Source organism: Lonchura striata, chromosome 27 (assembly GCF_050655825.1).
Source record: "Lonchura striata isolate lonStrDom1 chromosome 27, ASM5065582v1, whole genome shotgun sequence".
Classification (NCBI taxonomy): domain Eukaryota; kingdom Metazoa; phylum Chordata; class Aves; order Passeriformes; family Estrildidae; genus Lonchura; species Lonchura striata.
The window spans coordinates 10,561,422-10,582,002 of NC_140729.1; the positions used below are offsets into that span (position 1 = coordinate 10,561,422).

Genomic DNA, 20,581 nt, shown 5'->3' on the forward strand with positions numbered 1-20,581 from the left:
TGCCAGAGATATAAGAGCAGAGTGGAACCCTTGACATTTTCCTGTCTCTGAGGGCAGGTTCCTTCCTGCACCACCTGGTATCCCAGGAGTTTTTGATGTAAAAATTCAAGATGTTGTATCAAAGACACCCTAAACCTCCTCCCCAGCCTCTCAAGGAATCTGGGCCTGGCCTTTTGCAGAGACTCCAACACGGCATAAGGGCGTGATCAGGAAAGGCTGGAGGGATGAGAGAACACATTTAATCAATATTTCACCAAAATAATACTGCTAATAATAATAATTATTATACACTCAGTAGCACTAGTACACTAGTAGCACTGTTGTGCCAGGAACATGTCACAATCCTTAAATCTTTTGTATGCTGCTTGAAACATTCACACCTGGTATCTCCAAGTTATCGTCCCCAATGATGCTCTGGTGAGGGGATGATCCCACCCTTCCTTAAGCAAAGGGAGAAGCTGCACCCAGCCCAGGATCAGCTTTGGTGGCTGAAGACAGGAGACAGAGGTTTTTGAAAAAAAAATTCTTTATTGGAACTCATCTGAACATCAGATATACCTGGTGTTGGTTAGCAAGAACCGTTTGTACATTTGATATTGATGGTGCCAAAAACCCAAACAGCGACTGACTGGAGGAGATGGAAATTAAGAATAATAAAATAAAATAAAAGGTGGGAGAGGTCAAAATGTGAACAGAAAGGGGATGAATCAGCCAGTCTAAGAGTCAGCATGAAGGCAAAATATTTCCTGATAAAACAGAATCCTTTTACAAAATATAAATTTTGTAAGAAAAATGTGGAGAGGGAAATAGAGACAGAGGGGAAAGGAAAAATAAAGATGAGCAGGACAGAGATGCAGAAGCTTACACTGCCCAAATGGCATTAAAACTTACTGGAAACCTCACCAGAAAATGGAACATGCTGGAATACACCATGCTCCGCCCCCCAGGACTTTGGGACCGAGGAGGAAGCTCCCACTGGGCTGCTCCAGAGGGCCAGGCTGTCCCACCTCGGTGGGGAACCAGAGCTCAGCTGCAGCAGAGGCACAGCTGGAGTCGGCCCCGCCGCTCACCTGCTCCTCCTGCCAGCGCAGGTGGGGAGGGAGGAACATTTAAAATCTAAGTCTATCTGCAAACAAGAGCATGCAAGTCAGGCTCCAGGGAAACCTGCGCCGTCCCCTCCGCCGGGGCCGGGGCCGCGCCGACAGCTCCGGCCCGCAGGAAAATCATCCGGAGCTGCTTCGAGGGGCTCGGAGGCCTTGAGGATGGAAAATAAACCAGCAGTCTGTACATTTTGGGTTTGTTTGGTTCAGTACAAATGGAATCAAGTTGGCTGCTCAGACACCGCCAGCACGTCTCCGATTTCAGGGCGGAGGAGATGAAACAAACTGGTTTTGGGCACCTACTGGTAACAAAACGCTGTCCCTGCTGAACTCTGCCGTCCCTCAGGAAGTGGAAAGCACATGTTTAGGTAGTGTAAGCCTTTTTCCTTTTATTTAGAATACCCTCTTTGTTTAAACAATATTCCCCCCCCAGATACAAAGTTCGGCCAGTAAAGATTACATGGAAACTGGAACACGCATCGTCTGGAATACAAGATGCACCGGATGAGGAAGTTTAAAAACTTTCCGAGCGAAAAGTAGAACAAAGAAGAAAAAAAAAAGTCTCCTAACATTTTCCCAAAGGTTTCACTCTCCTGTCACACACACTCTCCAAATGACAGCTAGCAAATTCAACTCTGCAAAGAGAAAACAGAGCCACGTCACTCAACAGGAGAGGGAACAAGGTTGAGGGACACGGCGGGGCCGGCAGCGACTCCGGAGCTCTGCGGCCCCCAGGGAGGCCCCACTCACCTATGTCAACTTCTTGGCTTTGTTGTAGAGCGAATCCACTACTTTGCTCATGTTCTGAATCGTCTCGAGGGCAGCCTCGTAAGTTTTGTCTACGGGGGGTTCGTCGAAGATGATCAGGACACCCTCGCCCTGGTCAAGGATTCCTGTGGGCACAAGCTGCTGTTAGCACTGGGATGCTTGATGGATCACAGCTTCCAGACAGCAGGAATTCAGGGATCTACCCCAGGAACACCCTGTGCAGGGTCTAGGAAGGATTCACATGTTGGGCTGGACTGGCTGATTTTGGTCACGACTGGTTTAGCGTTCCCAGAAAAAAATACAACCCAGAGAAGAGCCTGAGAAGCCATCCAGGAGATGAGCTTTCCTGCCCATTCCCTACCATCTCCCTGCCTCCTCAGGCCCTGTGCCCAGCAGGATGGCTCAGCACAGCTGGTTTATCCTGCAGCTGTGCCCAGGTGCCAGGGGCTGTCCCTGCACAGCGCTCTTGCTGCTCCCAGGCATTGCCCAGGCTCAGCCACATCCAGGGACAACAGAACCAGAGCACAGCAGGTTCCTTGAGGGGATTTGGGGCAGCAGCCTGCTGTGGGCCCAGCCAAGCCACAGCACCCCACTGGGCTATGGGGCGTCCCCACGGAACACTCCGGGCACAAAGAGCTGGGAAAGGTGACCACAACCCTGGGCAGCTCCATGAGGGAGAGCCCAGCCTGGCCACACAGCCCAGCTGGGGGTCCCACACTGTCCCTGGATGCTGTCACAGCAAGAGGGACCCAACAGCACTTCTGAAATTAACCCCAGGTTAAGGAAGGCAGACGGAGCAGCAGGAAGAGCCTTCCTGACTGTCCCCTCCAATGGAGCAGCAGGAACAGCATTCCTGTCACTCCAAACTGTCACTCCTGACTGTCACCTGTGATAGAGCAGCAGGAACAGCACTACTGACTGTCACTCCTGTCCCCTGCACGCCTGCTGCCTGAGCAGGACTCCCATGTTCAGAGGAGGAAGGGGAGTACAGCCACAGCTCGTGCAAACATGGGGCAGTCAGAGCTGAGGGATGCAGAGACTCACCATGAAACTTCTTGTCCAAGATCATCTGTGACAATTTCCTTTCTACCTCAGCCTGAAATTGAAGCAGAAAAATTAAAAGTCTCCCAGAACACATGAAAACACATAAATTTTACTGCTGCACACTTGACAGGCTGGTGGTAACATGAGCACTGCTCAGCAGCAGCTGCTGCTCCCTGAGCCTGGCTTGGACACCACCACCTGCTGGAGATGCCTCAGGAAATGAGGCAGCAGCTGTTAATGAGGGAGCAGCAGGATGTCCCTTGTCCCACAGGTGACACTGTATCTGTCACTTCACCCAGGCTTTATCTGTGGGGGTTCTGGAACTTTCTAACTCAGTGCAGCAAGGATTTAGACAAGAGTTGGCCAAGTTTTATTTAATCCATGCAGGAACCAGCTGAGCTCCTGCCCAGCAGCAGGAAGGCCCACAGGAGGCAGCTCCTCTCTGGGCAGAGGGGGCACAGAGCAGCTCTTAATCTGAATATTAAGGATGTGTTAAACACCATGAGCTAGTCTGGGAACAGACTGTGTGCCAGGGGAGGTTTAGGTTGGATATTAGGGAAAATTTCTTCATGGAAAGCCTCGTCCAGCCCAGGGTAGAGGTGAAATCACCATATTTAACAGATTTATGGATGTGGCACTTGAGGACATGAGTGGTTTTGCAGTGCTGGGGAGTATCTGGACTCAATGATCTCAGAGGCCTTTTCCAACGTGAATGATTCAATGATTCTGTGACCACAAAGGCTGAGCTCAGCTCACTTCCCAACCTCTGGCCTTAATGCCAGTACAAGACAACAGCACTGGGATGCAACTGCCTGGGATTACAGTGGATTTTCCTAAAACTGAATCTGTCTGGGATTATCTGTAAAGCAGTTACTGCATGGTCAGTGTGACAGACACAGCCCTAATGCCACTGTAGGGTGATTAGCTGGATCCTGGATCTTAAGGGTCTCAGTAAGGTTCCCCTGAGAACACTCAGGGGATTAAACACAGGGCACAGGGGTAGACTGAGCTGGTCACGACGCAGCAGAGGAAAATCTGCCTCCAATAAAACCAAGAGCCAAGCCAGGGAGTAAAACCCATGGGGGAAGGGGACAGTACTGCAAAGTCTGGGGCACAGGAAGCCTCAATGCCTCCCAGGAGCTGCCTGTGTCAGTTTAGCTCCCAAGGGTGAGATTTGCCTGGAAATTATATGGATCTCATCTGTCAGGCTTCATTTCAGTTCCCAGTGAGAAATGCCATTTAAGCCCAACTCCTCTGCCCTCTGAACACATGGCACCGATTTCTGGTGAGGTTCTTACCTTTGAGAGCTTGATGAGGCTGGATATGTGTTCAATCTATAAGAAAGACCAACATTTAGTTAATCTTTAGCTGCACTTTGGACACACAACACAGAGGTTTGGGGCTCTTCCATGGAACTGCTCAAGGGCCTGGAAATGCTCTGGCCTAAATATCTCCAGTGGCTTTCTCCACTCTGCAGCTTCAGGTTCTTCAGGTTTCATGTCTGAATTTAACTAAGATGGACTGGACCCCTAAAGCCATTCCACTCTGAAAGGTGAAATATCTCGTCTCCAAGACTATGGCACAGAGGCCTTTGAAGCCAAATGCTGTCACCTTCAGGGTTAAAAGCCAGTCACCTTGCAGGGAGCATGAGAGAAACAGGTGGAAAGGGCAATGACTTTGGAATGTGGCTTTCCAAAGGTCCCCTCAGCCTCCTCTTTATAACTTAACATGATGAACCCTGAGCTCTGAAAGTGCTGAGCAGCTCAGACTAAGCAGTGTTCCATATGGGAACAAGCCCCTCGCCCCCAGCAGCAGGGGCAGAGGGTCCAGCCTGTCCAAGTGCTGCTGGAAACATTTACCTGTACTCTGGAGAAGGGTTCAATGACTCTGATCAGGTTCTGTTCCAATAAATTATCATAGAGCTTGGCCAGGTGAGTGTTTATGATGGGGTCGTCCCTGAGCTCCACCTTGTAGTCTGTCAGAGCCTGTAGGGACACAGCAAAAGGAAATAATTCTGATAGCAACAGCTCCTCAAGGTCCTCTGAGGATGAGATTCCCCCCCCCAGCCCAGTACCATGGTTAATCCAGCCCCTAACTTAGCTAAAAGCCAGAAGGTCATGACAGCCCAGCAGCCTCTCCAACATCTTTTATCTTCACCCTGTGGGAGCTCAGCGAGCCCCAGAGCATGACAGGATTGGACCCTGACATGGGAATCCTCTCCCTGAGCTCTATAGCATTCCTGCTAAAACCTGGAAAAATTTTAGAAAGATACACATCCCAGTGAACAGCATCTAAAGGAAAGCTGCTTCCGATTTTTCTGATTTGGCTGTCCCAAAAAAAAAAAGAAAAACGGCAAAAAGGAAAAAAACTGAGTTCAAGCAAGTTTACCCCCCACGCAGTGAAAGCGCAACTGGTTGATTGTTGGGGGTATTTTTTGATGCACTGCTGCCTTCTATCAATGTTTCCATGGTTTCCTGCAGTGGGATGTAGCAGCTTCTACAACTTTCCAAACCTGTCATTTCTGACTGGTTTTTGCCCAGCCAGGCTCCATCTTCTGTGTCCCTGACTCACCTTTTCAAAATCTGCCAGCGACCGGTTCTTGCTGGCCTGTGCCACGCATTTTAGTGCTTCTGTCTGTGGGGAAAGAGAACCAGAGGAGGTCATTTTTTTCTGGATTCTCCTGTCAGGGTGAATATGCCAACTGTGCAGTACCCTGGGAACGTGCTTAAATGGCAAACCAGGAATGTTCCTTGTCACTGCCACAGCAGAGGGAGAGCAGCTGCTGAGGGGAGAAGAAGCCAGGCAGCTGCAGGACGTGACCTGAAACATCTCCAGAGGGACAAAGCACCCGGGTCTGACAGCACCAGCTGCAGGTTGGGAGCAAGCCTGATGCTGTTTTTAAGGGAAATTTTGCACATTTTGGCACTTGCTTAATGAACATGGCCATTTTGGGCCCTCCAGCACAGCCACTTCTCTGCTGAATGCCAGGGGAAGGGCAGCAGCTCCTATGGTCACCCCACCATGGACAGCATCAGGGATGAGTCTTCTCTACACCCCATACTGCTGAAATGAAGCAAAAGGCTCATTCCCAAACAAGCCCATTTACACCCCACAGTGGTAATCCCAGCAGGGAACAGCAGAACAGAGCCCAAGGCAGGGACAGGACAAGGACAGCCTGGTGCCTCTGGTGCACAAGGCCCAGGCTTCTGCTGCCTCCCCTTCTGCGACTGCCCCAAGCAGAGCCAGGAGCTGGACTGGATCCTTGTGGTCCTTTCCAACTCAGGATATTCCAGGATTGCCCCCAGGGCTGCTCTCTCGCTGCTCCCCCAGCAGGAATTGCTGCTCAGGGCCGGCTCACAGCACAGTGTGGGCACAGCCAGGATCCCCTGCTCTGGGGAGGAGCCTCCAGCTGCCACTCAGGCCAAAGGGATGAGGCAGGATGGGGCTGGCCTTCCTGATCCAGGAGGGATATCCCCACATCAGACCTTCCCACACACATTTGCTCACTGAGCTCTGCTAATTCCCAATCCCCTGTGGGCAGGGGAGCAGCAGCTCCTGTGTCACAGCAGAGCCCAGGCTGAGCACAGCCCTGAGGGCAGCAGGATCCCAGCCTGGCCCAGCCCCTGGCACGCCTGGAGGGTGGCCCTGCACCTTCTACAAGCACCCCTGAGTTTAATTTGAGGGTGGCCTTCGCAGCCTGGCAGGTTCACATGTCAGAACAAGCAGGGCATTTCACATCTCCCTGACTGCCTGGCTCCCACCTTGCAGCCACCCAGGTCTCCACCTGCTGAGCTGCACTGCCAGGAATGCATTCTCAGGACTGGCTACAATGAAGTAACTCTGATTTAAACACTGCAACAGCTGGTGAGAGTAGAAACACAAGGACCTGATGGCATCAGACAATTTGTAGCTGATGAAGAAAAGCAGGAAGGAGAAAAACAGGGAAAATGAAGCAAGCAGCCTAAAGTCTCTGGTTGTGAAAATCACTGTAAAACCCTTTGAAGGCAACTGACTTCTGGCAATGGTAATTCATGGTAATTTAATCAGTTCTGGAGATCTCAGTCAGGACACTCAGGAGTGATGGGTATTTTGGTATGAAAAGAGCAATGTGTTTGACATGAAGAATAGGCCAGCACTGAGTAAGGTAAGAGGAAGATAACAAAGGGTTAAGTTTCTATACCTGTCTTCCTGCATACCGCAGAGCAAGCTTCCCACTCACTAATGCTTGCACATCTTCTGGGCTGCAGAGGGAAGGGAGCAGAGCATTTACAGAGGAACATGGTCAGCTTAAACCCCAGAGCACCACAAAAATCCCCAACTGGACAGCAAAGGACTAAAACCCAAATATCACCACATCAGGAGCACTGATCGGGTGACAGATAAAGACGTTGCTTGAGCCCATTAGCTCAGAGTCCCATAAACAAAAAGCCCTTCCCCTGGAAACACTGGAAGAGTTCTTCCCAGAACCATCTGCCACCTACCTGTTGAGCATGATTTTGCACAGCAGCATGTATTTCAGAGCAGTGATGGCTTTGGGGTTGTCAATTGAATCATTGCCCTCAAATGCCTCATAAAAATATGAATAGGCTGTTTTCCAGTCCTTCTCTTCTGCTGCGTGGATAATACCTGGAGAGGCACAAACAGCTTAATTCTGAGCATGGCTGGGAGAAAACAGAACAATTTGGTTGTTCAGTGCTTTATCTATGACTTTCATGAAGAGAAACCTTTCCTCCTGTGCCCCCCTTGCCTCATGTCTATCAGAAGAAACTCCACACCCTCTCTTACAAGGACATTTTTAGACAGACAAGCTTAGGGCACTTCAGGTAAGTGCCTGCAAACTGGGTCAGGAACAGCATGTAATGGGCCAGGAGCAGTGTGAGGCTGGAACTGCAGTACCTGGGGAGCTTATGGACCCTCCACCACGGGCAGCTTTCAAAACTGGGCTGAAAACACCAGTGTCAGGACAATGCCATTGCAGCTGATGCCACCTGAGGCAGAACTGGTGATATCCTGAGGCCCCACCAAGCACCACTTCCCACGATTCCCTCAGAAAACACAAATATCAGACAACTGAGGTGTCAGGACGAGCCCTGGGTACTGTCCTGGTCCTGGAGGCCTCACCTGACTGCATGTCCAGCGCTGCCTGCAGCTTGGGGGGACAGTAGATGGCATTGGCTGTGGTGCGGGCCGAGGTTAAGGCTGCTCTTGCTTTTGGCAGATTGCTCAGGGCGTGGTAAGTTTTGCTCTCTAGGAGCTGCACTTCCACCAGCAGTGCCTTGTCATCCATCTTCTTCAACTCCCGAAGCAGCTGGGAGCCTGGCAGAGGGCAAGGACAGGACTGTCACCTGCTCTGATCATCAGCACCCACACAAACCATGCACAAAACATCACACGAAACCTCTCCAGGGGCCACCCATCCTCCCCCAACAGCCAGGGCTTTCAGGGAGGCTCACACAGCCTGTCCTTCCAAGAAAAAGCAAGGGAGAGGGCATCATGGGGGGACAGTGCCAGTCCACAGCAGGAGGATGAAGCAGTTTTGTGTCAGAGGGGGGGTGTGGGCAGCACAGTGCCCGGGAGGGGCTGGCCAGTTGGGATGGGCACTCTGGCACCCGTGCCCAGGTGATTTCCCTCCATTGCACAACTGCCCCCTTGGCATCATGGAGCATTCTCCAGAAACTCCTGACAATGTGGGATGAGGAAGGAGTGATTTGACACAGGACACCTGCAGGTCAGACTTAGGAGGCAGGAAGGGACATCCTCAGAAACGCCAGGACAGGCTGCCACATCATGGTCCTGTGAGGACAGAATGAGCCAGGCCTAGAGGGAACTTGTCTCCTTCTTTCCCCCGCTGAAGAGGTAATTTAGGGTGAGCAGAGATAAAACCCTTGCTGTGCTCAGGAGCTGATAACCAGAGCTGCAACTGCAGAACTGGGCAGAAACAAATAGATTCTCACTGGAAACATTCCTGAGAGACTCTGCTTGCACCTACTCCCCACAGCCATGGCCACAGCCACCTCCTCAGCCACACAGGAATGCTGTGCACAACACTGACATCCTGACAGAGCCCGACAGGCACAGACCTTCCCAACTCCCCAGGCTGTCCCACCACCAGCTAAGGGATTAAATTAATTAAGCCCAGCTTTGGTGTGTAGCCTCTGATCAGTTTAAACCTGAGGTCATTGCCTATCCCTATGCAAACGAGTTCCAATTCCATCCTGAATTTCATTAATTCAGTATTCTGATGAGATACATGTCACCCGGGGCATTCTGGACATGACACAGGCTCGTGCCACCATGCAGGTTAAGTTCTGGGTGAGCAGTTCAGGCTGTGTCCATGCAGCTGCCCCTCAGCCCTGGCAGAGCAGGCTGTGCAAAAACACCTCAGACAGCATAAACCTCACAGCTTAAACCTGACAGCTTAAACCTCACCTGAACCTTAAATCTCAATTACAGCTCAAGCCTCACTTACACCACTGCAGTCATTTGCAAAATGAGCATTTTACAAGCACCAGGGGAGCTGTAGGAGGTCCTGCTTTACTCTGCTTTGGGGCAGAGCAGGAGTTCACTGGTTCATTACCATCCCTTGGTTGGTGCAGGGGCAAATTCTTAAAGCCACCCTAAGACCTTGGCTAATGACACCCACAGAGGCTTTGCCATTTCCTGGTTTTACTGGGGCTCTGCTTGAGCAAACTGGAATAAAGCTCTTTTCTCCCTTCAGCCTCTGTGGCCACAGCAGAGTATTCCAGCAGGTTCCAGCAGGAGCCAAACCTTCAGCTGGATACAGCTCCCAAAATTATCTGCAATGAACAAGTCACAGAATCCCAGAGTGGGCTGGGTTGGAAGGGGCCTTAAAGCTCATCTCATTCCACTCTCAAATGGGCAGGGACACCTCCCAGGTTGCTCCAAGCCCCACCCAAACTGGCCTTAGGCCCAGGTGAGATGGGTAAGGATGGTGAAACAGCAAGAACAAAGACACCTCTAAGAGCTGTTATCACCCAGCTACACCAAAAAGTGCCAGAACTGCACCAGCACTGAGAAATTAAGACCCAAATCCTGCAAAACTTCTCAAGGAACATGACACAGGTGATGGATTTCCTTGCCAGGAGTAAATTAAAAGCAAAGATTTACCACCACCTAGTGGGAGCCTCACCTAGCTGCAGAGCTTCTTGGTACCTCTTGGTGTCGAAGTAGAGAGAGACCAGCCTCGCCTGGAGAACAGAAAAGGAACTGCTGTGAGGAAACCAAACAGATTTGTTTTGTAAAATGAAGCTTTATATTCTTCTCTGCACAAACTTCACTACATTAATCTGTATTTGTCACATTGTGTGGTCCAGTTGTGCAAGGCCTACTGCACAAGGAGTAAAACTCTGCATTTTTAAGGAGAATTTCAGTGTAATTAATGCCCTCCCCTGACACAGAGAAAGATCTGAAGAGCACACAAGTGCTCTACTTTTACAGCTATTAAATGTGACAAGGGGATGATGCTGCTCCCCATGTTTGGGATTGGGACTTACCTCCAGAGCCTGGCGTAGGAAAGTCCTCTTCTCTGATTTGGCCCATTCAATACACTCTAAACACAGGTCAACCTTAAAGGGAGGAGAAAGGAGTCAATTCTAAACATCTTCTTTGTCAGTGTCCACCCCAAACGCTTCCCAACGACACCAGAGGTGTCAAATGGAGGCATCTGGGGTAGGCAGTAACGCTTTCCCAGAGTTTAAACCCACAGTCACAGAGTATTTTCAATAAATAAAAATAAATTTCATGTGCTTTAAGGCCTACATAGATCATATAATCTGTATAAAGCAGCAGAGATGCTGTGCTCTGCTCTGGGGGCCTCATCCATCATTTCAAAGCAAAGAAACTCAGAATCTTCCCATCTTTTTCAAGCTGAGACTCCCTCGACAGATAAAGCAGAACTGGTCCCTCTCAGATATTATTGTATCTTATCTGGCCCATAATACACAGAAAGTCATCCTGTGGTGCCAGGCTCAGCAATACCTCTTCCCAAAACCTCTGGATTGCAGCTCAACACTGAGGCCTTGTCAGCTGCTCCTCACTGCTTATTAAATGTGAACATTTTATGAAAAGCCATTATGAAGTCTCAATTTATTACAGGGTGATAGCTGGAGCATTAGGAGCTGGAGGAATCTCCAATTTCACTGCTTTACTGGGCTCCTGGGAGCATTCTGGATGTGAGCTACCCTGAGGAAGCAGACACTCCTCAGAACATTTCTGAAAGGATTTGAGATTGCTGCATCAAGACCTCACCACAGGCTGATGTCATCTTTCCTTAAGGTTTTGGGGTTGGCTTCAGAATATGCTCTAAAATTACTATTTTGACTGACTTTTTATTATTTCCATCACCATTACTCCAACCTGTGCCTCCTCTGCAACTGCATTTGAATATTGTCCTTCACACCAAATTACCTTGAGAAAAGCCTGTAGCTGCTCCTTTTCTCCTGACATTTTTGCGAGTTCTCCCTTCTCACCTGAACATCCCACCCTATTTCCCCTGGCCTCATCTGCTACAGAAAGAGGGGGAACACATTCTGTCACCATAACTCACCCACGAGCCACAAGGACTGAGCAGCAAACAAGGGACATTGGCTGGGTCACCTGCACTGGAGGATGACAGTTTAATTTGGCTAATTTTGTGCTAATTTGGCTAATGAGAATGTCAACTGCCCCCCAGCAGGGCAGGTTTCACGTGGTTTTGTCCCTGACCTGCTGCTCAGACCCCTCCTGTACCAGCACAGCCCTCTGCAGGGCAGCACAGCCTGAAGCACTCCCGAGGTGTTCCTATCCTTATCCTGCTCCCAAAAAACCAACAACTGGGGGAGAAAAGAAAAACTAAGACAACTGTATCCTATGGAGCTGATGAGAATGGAGTGAATCCTAACTGGGCACTTAAACTGTCTCAGGTTTTCTGCTGGGGGAGCCCATCCACTGAAGCAGCTGACACCTGGTAGCTGCCAAACCCTTTCCACTCCAGCTTCAGGAGTAACTTTTGTGTCTCTGTGCAGTGAAACACCCATCACAGGTGTGTCCTCCTGCAATCCTGACCAGCTCCTGGACAGCCCCTGAGCACTGGCTGCTCCAGTTCTGTGCCATCCCACACCACCTCCACCATTCCTGCTCCAAGGTCCCTGGGAACAACACTCCCAATACTCATCACTACAAAGTACTCCAAATACTGCACCTACAATCACTGAGGTTGGAAAAGCCCCTTGAGATCACCGAGTCAAACCATTCCCCCAGCACTGCCAAGGCTACCACTGACCCTTGTCCCCAAGTGCCACATCTACACAGCTTTTAAATCCTTCCAGGGGCAGAGGCTCCGCCGCTGCCCTGGGCAGCTGTGCCAGGGCTGGACAACCCGTTCAGTAAAGGAATTTTCCCTAATATCCAATCTAAACCTCCCCTGGCACAACTTGAGGAAGCAACATGAATCTAAGACAAATGCCCATGGTGGGAATCACTCCTAAACTGCAGCAGGGAGAGGCTTGCAGAAAAGCATGGTTATAAATTCAATTATCTGATGTTTTATTTATAAAATACATCCAAATGCATTAAAACTCTGCTTCCTGACATGAATAATTCTTCAGTGAGAAGCAAACTAGGTCAGATACTGGTGTTGCAGGCTTTTGAGGAACAGCCTGGTGCTGGAGCTGCAGCCTCACCTCCTGTCCCGTGGCTGCCTCCATGTCCAGGAAGAGGTCGAGCAGGGAGCGGACCAGGCGCGCGGCCTTGGCCTTGCTGATGGAGTTCAGGAAGGGCCGCACGTACTTCAGGAGTCCTCCCAGCTCTGCAAAAACCCCACAACATGAAATGCAACCCCCCAGCCACGAGCTGCACCCAGCTGGAGCAGCCACACGTCGCATGCACCAGCAGGATTTGTCCCACCAAACGTTTCCCAGGTGGTTTTTCAGCATCATCCACAGAACAGAGCAACAAATGCCACCTGCAGGGCAGCCTGGACAAACGGGACTGCACAGGGCCCGGGGGCTCCAGCCTCACCCCAGCCCTGCTGCCACTGCAGCTCCCCAGCTACCACCTGCTGTAACGGCCTCACCATTAAAATGTCAGGATCTGCTAAAAGCTTTGAGATTTGTCTATAAAATCAGGGATGGAGTTTATACTTTAGGTGTGTTTTTATTAACTCAGTTTCATGCTTTCATCTGTCCCATCTAGCCAAGCCCAGGATGTTGGATCCACCTTGTGCTCCACCACTGTTGAAAATCATATTCCTTAACACTCCAACTCCACCTTTATCTGATCAGCTCTGACCTCACTTAACTACATTTCTGCTTCTACATCTCCTTATTAATTCACAGTTATAAAACCAGTCTTTATAAGAGGTGGAAAAAGGAAATGTCTCTTTTTTTTTATGGAGAAGCACTGAAGTGTCATAGCCAGGGAGCAGAGGAATGTGGCAGTCACAGCACAGCAGCTCCAGCACTCAGAGCCATTAAGGAATGCTGGACGTGGTGGAACTGCAGAGCACAAGTTAGAAGTCTCCTACAACAAACACCACGTGGTTTTGGGGAGGTCCTGGACAGGGCTGCTCCCGGTTTGGGAAGATGATCCTGCACGGGCAGGGTTCAGTGCTGACTCATCAGCACCAGGTCTGCACACTGAAATCACAGCTCTCTGCCCCAGATTTCCAAGTCTCACCCAAATATCAGGTGGATCTCACACTACTGTGCTTACAACATTCCACAGAAAAGCAAAATCAAAACAAAGCTGGTAATGACTAATTCAGAAATCTTCTACACCAAACTGGTACTGAATCAAAACCAAAATAAGAGATAAGTCTAATTTTATTTCAATTAGTATATGGAGGAGTATCAGGAGAATTTCAGTTTGGAAGGATTCCAATAAAAACAAATGTAAACAAGGGTTCCTCTGTATTTCATTTAGCAGTAATGCTAAAAAATGCTAATGCTAATTGTTATAACAACATCTTATTAATATCTAAAAATTATTTTTAATATTTTTTAACCTGTTTATTCTAAGTTTAATCAAGCCTGATACACCTCATTTGTCACACCCTTAACATGTAGAACTCACTTTTTCCAATCACTTGTAGTGATCACAGAATCCCAAAATGGTTCAAGTTGGGAGGGACCTCAAAGCCCACCCAGTGCCACCACTGCCATGGCAGGGAAACCTCCCGCTGTCCCAGGCTGCTCCAAGCCCTGTCCAGCCTGGCCTTGGGCACTGCCAGGGATCCAGGGGCACCACAGCTGCTCTGGGCACCCTGTGCCAGGGACTCCCTGCCCTCACAGGGAACAATTCCCAATATCCCATCCATCCCTGCCCTCTGGCATTGGAAGCCATTCCCTGGGTCCTGTCCAAGTCCCTCTCAAGCTCCTGGAGCCCATTAAGACCCTGGAAGGTTTCTAAACATCCAAAATGCAGATTTAGAACAAACAGAACTTAAGTGTGATCCTCAGCTTTAATTCCCAAACTGCAGGGCAGGAGATCCTGACCCCAGCAAAGCACCTGTACTCAGTACAAGAAACACCACAGGGTGCTCTGACTGCCACACCTGCTTCCAGAAAAGTTTGATTTTCTCTCTGCCAGAGCATAAACAGGCAGCTTTTTCTACACTTAAGGTGCAGCTCCTTCCACACCTCAGATTGCAACCTGCTGGCAGTCTTCACTCCATCAGGAACCTGCTGCTCCATGACCTTCCCCACACCATGCAGTTCTGGAGTTCATTTCATCTCCAGTACGAGTCCTGGATGCAAATCCCAATCATTTTAATCCAAGGCAAATGGTCTCATACACAGCAAACAAAAAAGCACAGCCAATCCAACACATCAGTTCAGCACAGAGCTCCTCTCCAGCATCCAGTGGGAGCTGGGAAAGGTGGGCTCTGGATCTGTCTTACTGAGGCTCTCCAAGATCCATCAGCTCTCAAGCACTACCAGGCACCCTCCTCCTGTGCATCCCTGCCTCCCCCAGCTCCTCAGGACCAGTGGGATCAATGCCCAACACTCTTCCCCACAGGAACTGCACAACAAAGGAGGAAAACTCCAGTGGAACACACTGCACTATTTATCATCCCATTGATGTGCTCCAGAGCTACCCAAAAGTCCCCAGAAAGCAGATCCCAAGTCAACAGCAGGAATGCAGCTGTGCATTCTTCAAACTCCACATTCAGCCAGGCAGGCTCAAAGTTCCCACAGAAATTTCCCTCTCCTACCAACTATTTTTAGAATTTTATTTTTCTAAAGAAAATGCAATGCCTGGTAAAAGGGTGGGATTGACAGCTCTGCAGGAGTGATGAGCAGCAGCTCTGGAAAATGAAGCCTGCAGCTCATCCTCAGGGAAGTGCTTCCACCAGCTAACACTGCATATATCCAAATTCCCAATCCCAGTTATTCCAACCCTACAGTTCTGTGAAATGCTATAAAAATCTGGAATGGTCACAAAGAAAAGTAATCAGTCTACAAGTTTATCTGCCTGATAAAGATTGAGGATTGAAGGGAGCCACTTGCATTATTTTTGTAAACAAAGGCTGCAGTTTAGTAGAGTCACAGAATCACAGGATGGTTTGGGCTGGAAGAGACCTAAAAGCCCATCCAGTGCCATCCCTGCCATGGCAGGGACACCTTCCACTGTCCCAGGCTGCTCCAAGCCCCCTCCAACCTGGCCTTGGGCACTGCCAGGGATTCAGGGGCACCACAGCTGCTCTGGGCACCTGAGCCAGGGCCTGCCCACCCTCACAGGGAACAATTCCTTCCAATATCCCACCTAACCCTGCCCACTGGCAGTGGGAGCCATTCCCTGGGTCCTGCCCAAGTTCCTCTACAACTCCTGGAGCCTGTTAAGGCACTGGAAGGTTTCTAATCATCCAAAATGAAGATTTAGAACAAACAGGACTTAATTTATCCACTTCCAGGTACGGTGCAGCCACCACCTCTTTGGGCACTGGAACCCCTCAAACCTGTCCAAGAAGTTCCACTGGCTAAAACCAAACTGTGTGCAGTGAAAGCCAGAGGATGAAGTCCCAGTGTCTGCCAGCACTGGGGAATCTGGAGCAGCTGTACCTGGTGCTGGTGCTGCTGCCCCTGAGCTCTCACTCCTGCCCAGAAAGCTGACAGGGGAACAGAGCCCTCCCCACAGCTCCAGCACCACACTAAGCCAGGGCACTCTGCTCTTCATCTCCCAGTTCCACAACTCCAGAAAACACCTCCAAGTCCTGCTGAACTCCCTCTGAGCTGCACACACACAACTGGCTTCTGAATGGCACTAAGCCCATTTTCTTCCCTCCAGAACACACTCACTCTGCAGTTATTGCTACCTTTAACAGACCACAAATACATCCCATGTTTGCCCCTCACAGCCCTGAGTTTGATGAGTTAACAATGATATTTTCAATTCCTCACCCTTCACCTTGAAAGAAAAGAAATCTAACAACTACCACCCTCTGGGAGCTCTTTATCCTTGTGCCAAACTTCAGAATAAACTCAACACTGCCCCAAGCTCTGCAGAGCAGAGGAGGCCACAAGAACTCTGCCCTCAGTTCTGCCCACCAGCAGCACATCCACACTGACCTGAAGAGACTCCGATTTCCCCCTTTTTACCCAAACACACAAATCTCCCCTGCTGCAGGGCCCAGCCATGTTTGGTGATCTCTGGTGAGCAAGCACCAGGGTGCAAAGGGCACTGGCACAGCACAGACACCCACACTGAGCTCCTGACTTCAGCCAGGAAAGGGACACTTGCCCAGCAGCTTCCTCTGTCCTGCAGGAGCAGGAAAACCCTGTGCTGGAGGGGTTTATTTTTCCCCACAGACTCTAAAAGCAGCCCCCAGCAGGAGTAAGAGGTGAACACCTGAGCGAGGTGACAAGAACAGCACCTCTCAGGACCAGTCACCCACTGTCCCCAGCCCTGCCCAAGTGCCATCCACAGTGGATCAGGGCTGGAATGCTCATTCCAGCACAGGGCAGTGACATGGCCCAGCCCAACGGGAGCTTCCCAAGCCCAGTGGGACACCAAGGGACATTTCACAATAGATACAAACTGTGACCTGGAGCTGTGGCTGAACAGCCAGGAACTTTCCATGAGCTATTCTGAAGTCAGGCCTGGTGCCCCTTCCAGTGGGACTGAACCTGCTGCTGGGTGCTTTCCTCACCCTGTGCCAGACTTGCAAGTAAACATTTCCACTGCCCAGGGCTGCAGCCCAAGCCCAGAACACTCTGGGCACGGACACAGAGCGTCCTGACATGCTCCAGGAATAAAACACAGCCCTAGACTGCAAAACAACCAACTGCTGCCTTGAGCTCTCCAGGAAATAGGAGAGAGGAAAGACTCAAAATCATCACTGAACAGAGAACTCGACTCCATCCCTGTCCCCTCACACACTCACAATAGAGGGACTGTCCCCTGCAGAGCTGGACAGGGGCTGCTGATGTAATGGCCAGCAGATAAATCAATTGATTGTGAGAGGAGCTGCGGGTAAGAGAGAATTTCATGGGACAAACTTTCCTGTTTGAAACCATCCAGGAGACACCTCTCATCTCAAACAAAAGAACTAAGTAAAACTTTAGTCACCCACACTGAAACAGCCCCACAGACTGAACTGTGCATCGTTTGGAACACTGGGCCAAGCAACACCAGATTGATATTTATGTTCTTTATTTGATTTTTAGTTTCTGTCCTGTCTCGGAGAGAAAATTGCCTGCCAAAAGCTGTTTTTCCAGCTATCCCACTAAGTAAGGAGACTAAATGCATTGGCTGCAGGATCTGCTGCCTGTTACCTCAATTCCTGATTTCAGGCTCACCTTCTGCCTGCCCAGTCTTGGCCAGCAGTGACCCCAACTCCAGGATGCTCTGCTCTTTGACTTGCACTGCTTCCTCATCGTTTTCCTGGACATCACGTTTCACTGGGAAGAAAAAGAGCAGGAAAGTTGCCTTTAGTGGTGTTTCAGGTGGAAAACCATCCCTGCTGGTCAGCTCCTGGAGAAGTGCCCAGAGCAGGACCTGCTCCAACAGGCACCAGGGAGATCAGCCTGGCCCAAGAGGTCTGGGAAGTTTAAATCCAGTGCAGGGAAGTTTGCAGTGCTTTGTCTGTGCTCCACAGGGGCTTTACTAGCCCACAGACTCCCCCCTACTCACTCCAGCTCCAGGTCTGAACAATCTCAGCTTGTCCAGCTATGCAAGTATCACTCAGGACCAACACCACACACCAGAGCACACTGGAGCCACAGGACCAAATAAGAGACATTGAATGGCATTTCTGGGGTTGGACACTCCACTCTGGGATTGCTGATGTTGCTGCTTTGTGTATGAAGCTGAGATCCCGTGGACAAAGTGCAGCACAAGCAAAGTGAGGTGGGTACACCTCTCCCCACTTTGGTGTCTCACCTGCCAGTGCCGAGTCCTGGCAGTGCCGCCACCCTCTGCTCCAGGGAGTGACTCTGCTCTGAGGCAGATCAAGAACAAGCGACAGCAGCACAATTCGAGCACAGCACCAGCTCCGTGCGAGTTATCCACCACACAGGGCCCTTCCCTCCCTGCCACCACCCCAGCACAGGGAGCTGCTCCAGCCTGCACACAAACAAAGCCCAAATCCCGCCTCTAGGGAACTGCAACTGCAGCTCTCATCCCCTGCAATTCCCTACCAAAAGCGAGGGAACTTTGATCTCCAAGAGAAAAGTATCACAGCAACATTGTCTGGGCCACTCCTGATGCTCCCCACCCACACCACGGGCTGAGTCCTGACTGAGCCCGACCCCGAGAGCGGCAGCTCCCGCTGAGCAAGCACCGAGCACACCGAGAGCCCCGACAGCACCTCCGGGCTAACGGGACGCTCGGAAAACTCCCGACACAGCGGGTGACAGCAGGGCACGGCAGCAGAACCAAGAACCCCTGCTTCCCACAGCGGTCCGCGGGCAGCGCGGCCCGGCCCGCTCGGGGTGCCCACAGCACCGACCCGTCCGCGGCAGCGCGGCCCGACGGAGCCGGAGAAGCGAACCCCAGCGAGCTCCTCCGGCCGCGGCGGAACGGGCGCTGCGGGAGCCACCATCGCTGCCGGCCCGGCCCGGGCCGTGACACCGCGCCCCAAACCGCCGCGACCCGCCCCGACGCCCCGCGCTACCGGCACCGCCGCGGCCCCGCGCGCGCCGATCGGGGGTCCCGGGCCGGCAGGCTCGTTCCAGCCGGACGGGGAGGAGCGGCCGGCCCGGCTCCGGCGCTGCTCGGAGCGGCTCCGCGGACACGCACCGGGCACCGGCCCCGCCGCCGGCTCCCGGAGCGCGGCCCCCGCTCCGCCCCGCAGCGACAGCTCCCGCCGCCCGTGCCCCCACGCGCGGGGGCCGCCGCCGGTGCCGTCCCGGCGCGGTGCAGCGCCGCGGGGCCGGGCCCAGGCCGCGCTCCCGCCGGGCGCGCACGGTGAGTCAGCAGCGGCGGCGGCGCGGGGCTCGGCGCGCCGCGGGGGGCGGCGGGGCGCGGGCGGCGCGGGCGGCGGGCCGGCGCTCACCGATGGAGTGCAGGATGCCGATGGAGGCCTCGCGGTCGGTGGAGAGCAGGGACTGCGCGCGCTGCAGCTCCAGCACCGCCGCCGCCGCCATCTTGCCGCTCCTCCGCCTCGCCGCCAGCCCGGAAGCGGCGCCGCGGCCACGCCCCTTCCGCGCGCGCGGCATGCTGGGAACTGCAGTCCCGGCGCGCGGGCGGTGCAGGGGCGGGGCCTGCGGAGGGGCGGGGCTGGGGGCGGGTTTTGCGGCACGACGCCTGCGCCGGGGCACGGGGCGCGGTCCCGGCTGAGGGCGGGGCGGGGCGGGGGCGTGGCCTGATGAGCTGTGTCGGGTGGGTGGGCGTGGCCTGAGGGGGCGGGGCGGGACAGCGGGACTCGGCGGTGACGTGTGAGGGGCGGGGCTTAGGGCGTGGCCTTGGCCGGGGGCGTGGCAGGCAAATGGCGCGAGGGCACGGGAGGGGCGTGGTCCCGGGAGGGGGCGGGGCCTGTAAATAGGCGGGAAGCCGCGTGACGTGGGCGTGTCTATGGGAATGGTGACGTCATTAGTGGGCGTGTCCCGGGCCCGCGGTGTCTCCCGGGCCCGCGCCGGTCGCGTCCCCGGGAAGGAGCGGGGGGCGCCGGGTCCCGGGCCCCGAGCGGGACTCTGCGGGGTCCGCGGCACCGGGAAGGCCGCTGGGGCTGGGAGGGGGCGTGCGGGGTCCCGCCCGGAACATCCCCCAGCCGTGGGTCCGGTGCTGGGGGTCCCCGAGGATCCACATCCCCACGGCCCCCTCAGCGCCCCGGACAGCTTCGGGGAGGGAAGAGAGCCCAGCAGGGCCATGGCACCTGTGGAGGAGTCTGTCCCCGTGTCCCCGAGGCGGATCCTGTCCCCACCCCACCAGGGGGACGCTGTCCCGCTCCCAGTGCCCGACCGGGCCGCACTCGGTGGGACCGGTCCTTCCCGTTGTGTTCCCGGTGCTGCCCCCTCCCCTCCCGGCCCCTTTTCCTGCTCCAGGAGCGCTGCCCGCAGCAGGGGCTGGGCTGGGGGGAAACCCGGCCTTGCACCCTCCGCTGCTCAGAAAACAGCCCCCACATCACCGCTGAGCTCCCCAAACCCACCCACGGCCAAGCCCGTCCTGCTGTGTCCCCCGCACGCCCGGACGAGCAGCCCCAGACCGGCCCCTTTCTGCCGCTGGAAAAGCCA

General features: G+C 52.8%; 1 protein-coding gene across 1 annotated transcript; it reads right to left on the reverse strand.

The window, feature by feature from the left end:
- Window positions 1-1,463: 1,463 nt before the first annotated feature.
- PSMD11 (proteasome 26S subunit, non-ATPase 11) lies at window positions 1,464-19,525 on the reverse strand. The gene is made up of 14 exons (XM_021539904.4): window positions 19,405-19,525; window positions 17,708-17,809; window positions 12,593-12,717; window positions 10,427-10,498; window positions 10,063-10,120; window positions 8,034-8,228; window positions 7,394-7,538; window positions 7,093-7,153; window positions 5,484-5,546; window positions 4,772-4,897; window positions 4,211-4,246; window positions 2,913-2,964; window positions 1,851-1,993; window positions 1,464-1,735 (listed from the first exon to the last, which is right to left on the reverse strand). Exons 1-13 carry the CDS (start codon window positions 19,493-19,495, stop codon window positions 1,851-1,853), a joined length of 1,269 nt encoding a protein of 422 aa, XP_021395579.1. The 5' UTR covers window positions 19,496-19,525; the 3' UTR covers window positions 1,464-1,735.
- Window positions 19,526-20,581: the final 1,056 nt, after the last annotated feature.

Bases quoted from the DNA above. Each gene is read 5' to 3' on its own strand.
- PSMD11 (XM_021539904.4), bottom strand. From the start codon at position 19,495: ATGGCGGCGGCGGCGGTGCTGGAGCTGCAGCGCGCGCAGTCCCTGCTC. The intron at 17,810-19,404 runs GTGAGCGCCGGC...TTTTCTTCCCAG, and splicing joins CGGCATCCTGCACTCCATCG to TGAAACGTGATGTCCAGGAA. The intron at 1,994-2,912 runs GTGAGTCTCTGC...TTGTGCCCACAG, and splicing joins CTTGGACAAGAAGTTTCATG to GAATCCTTGACCAGGGCGAG.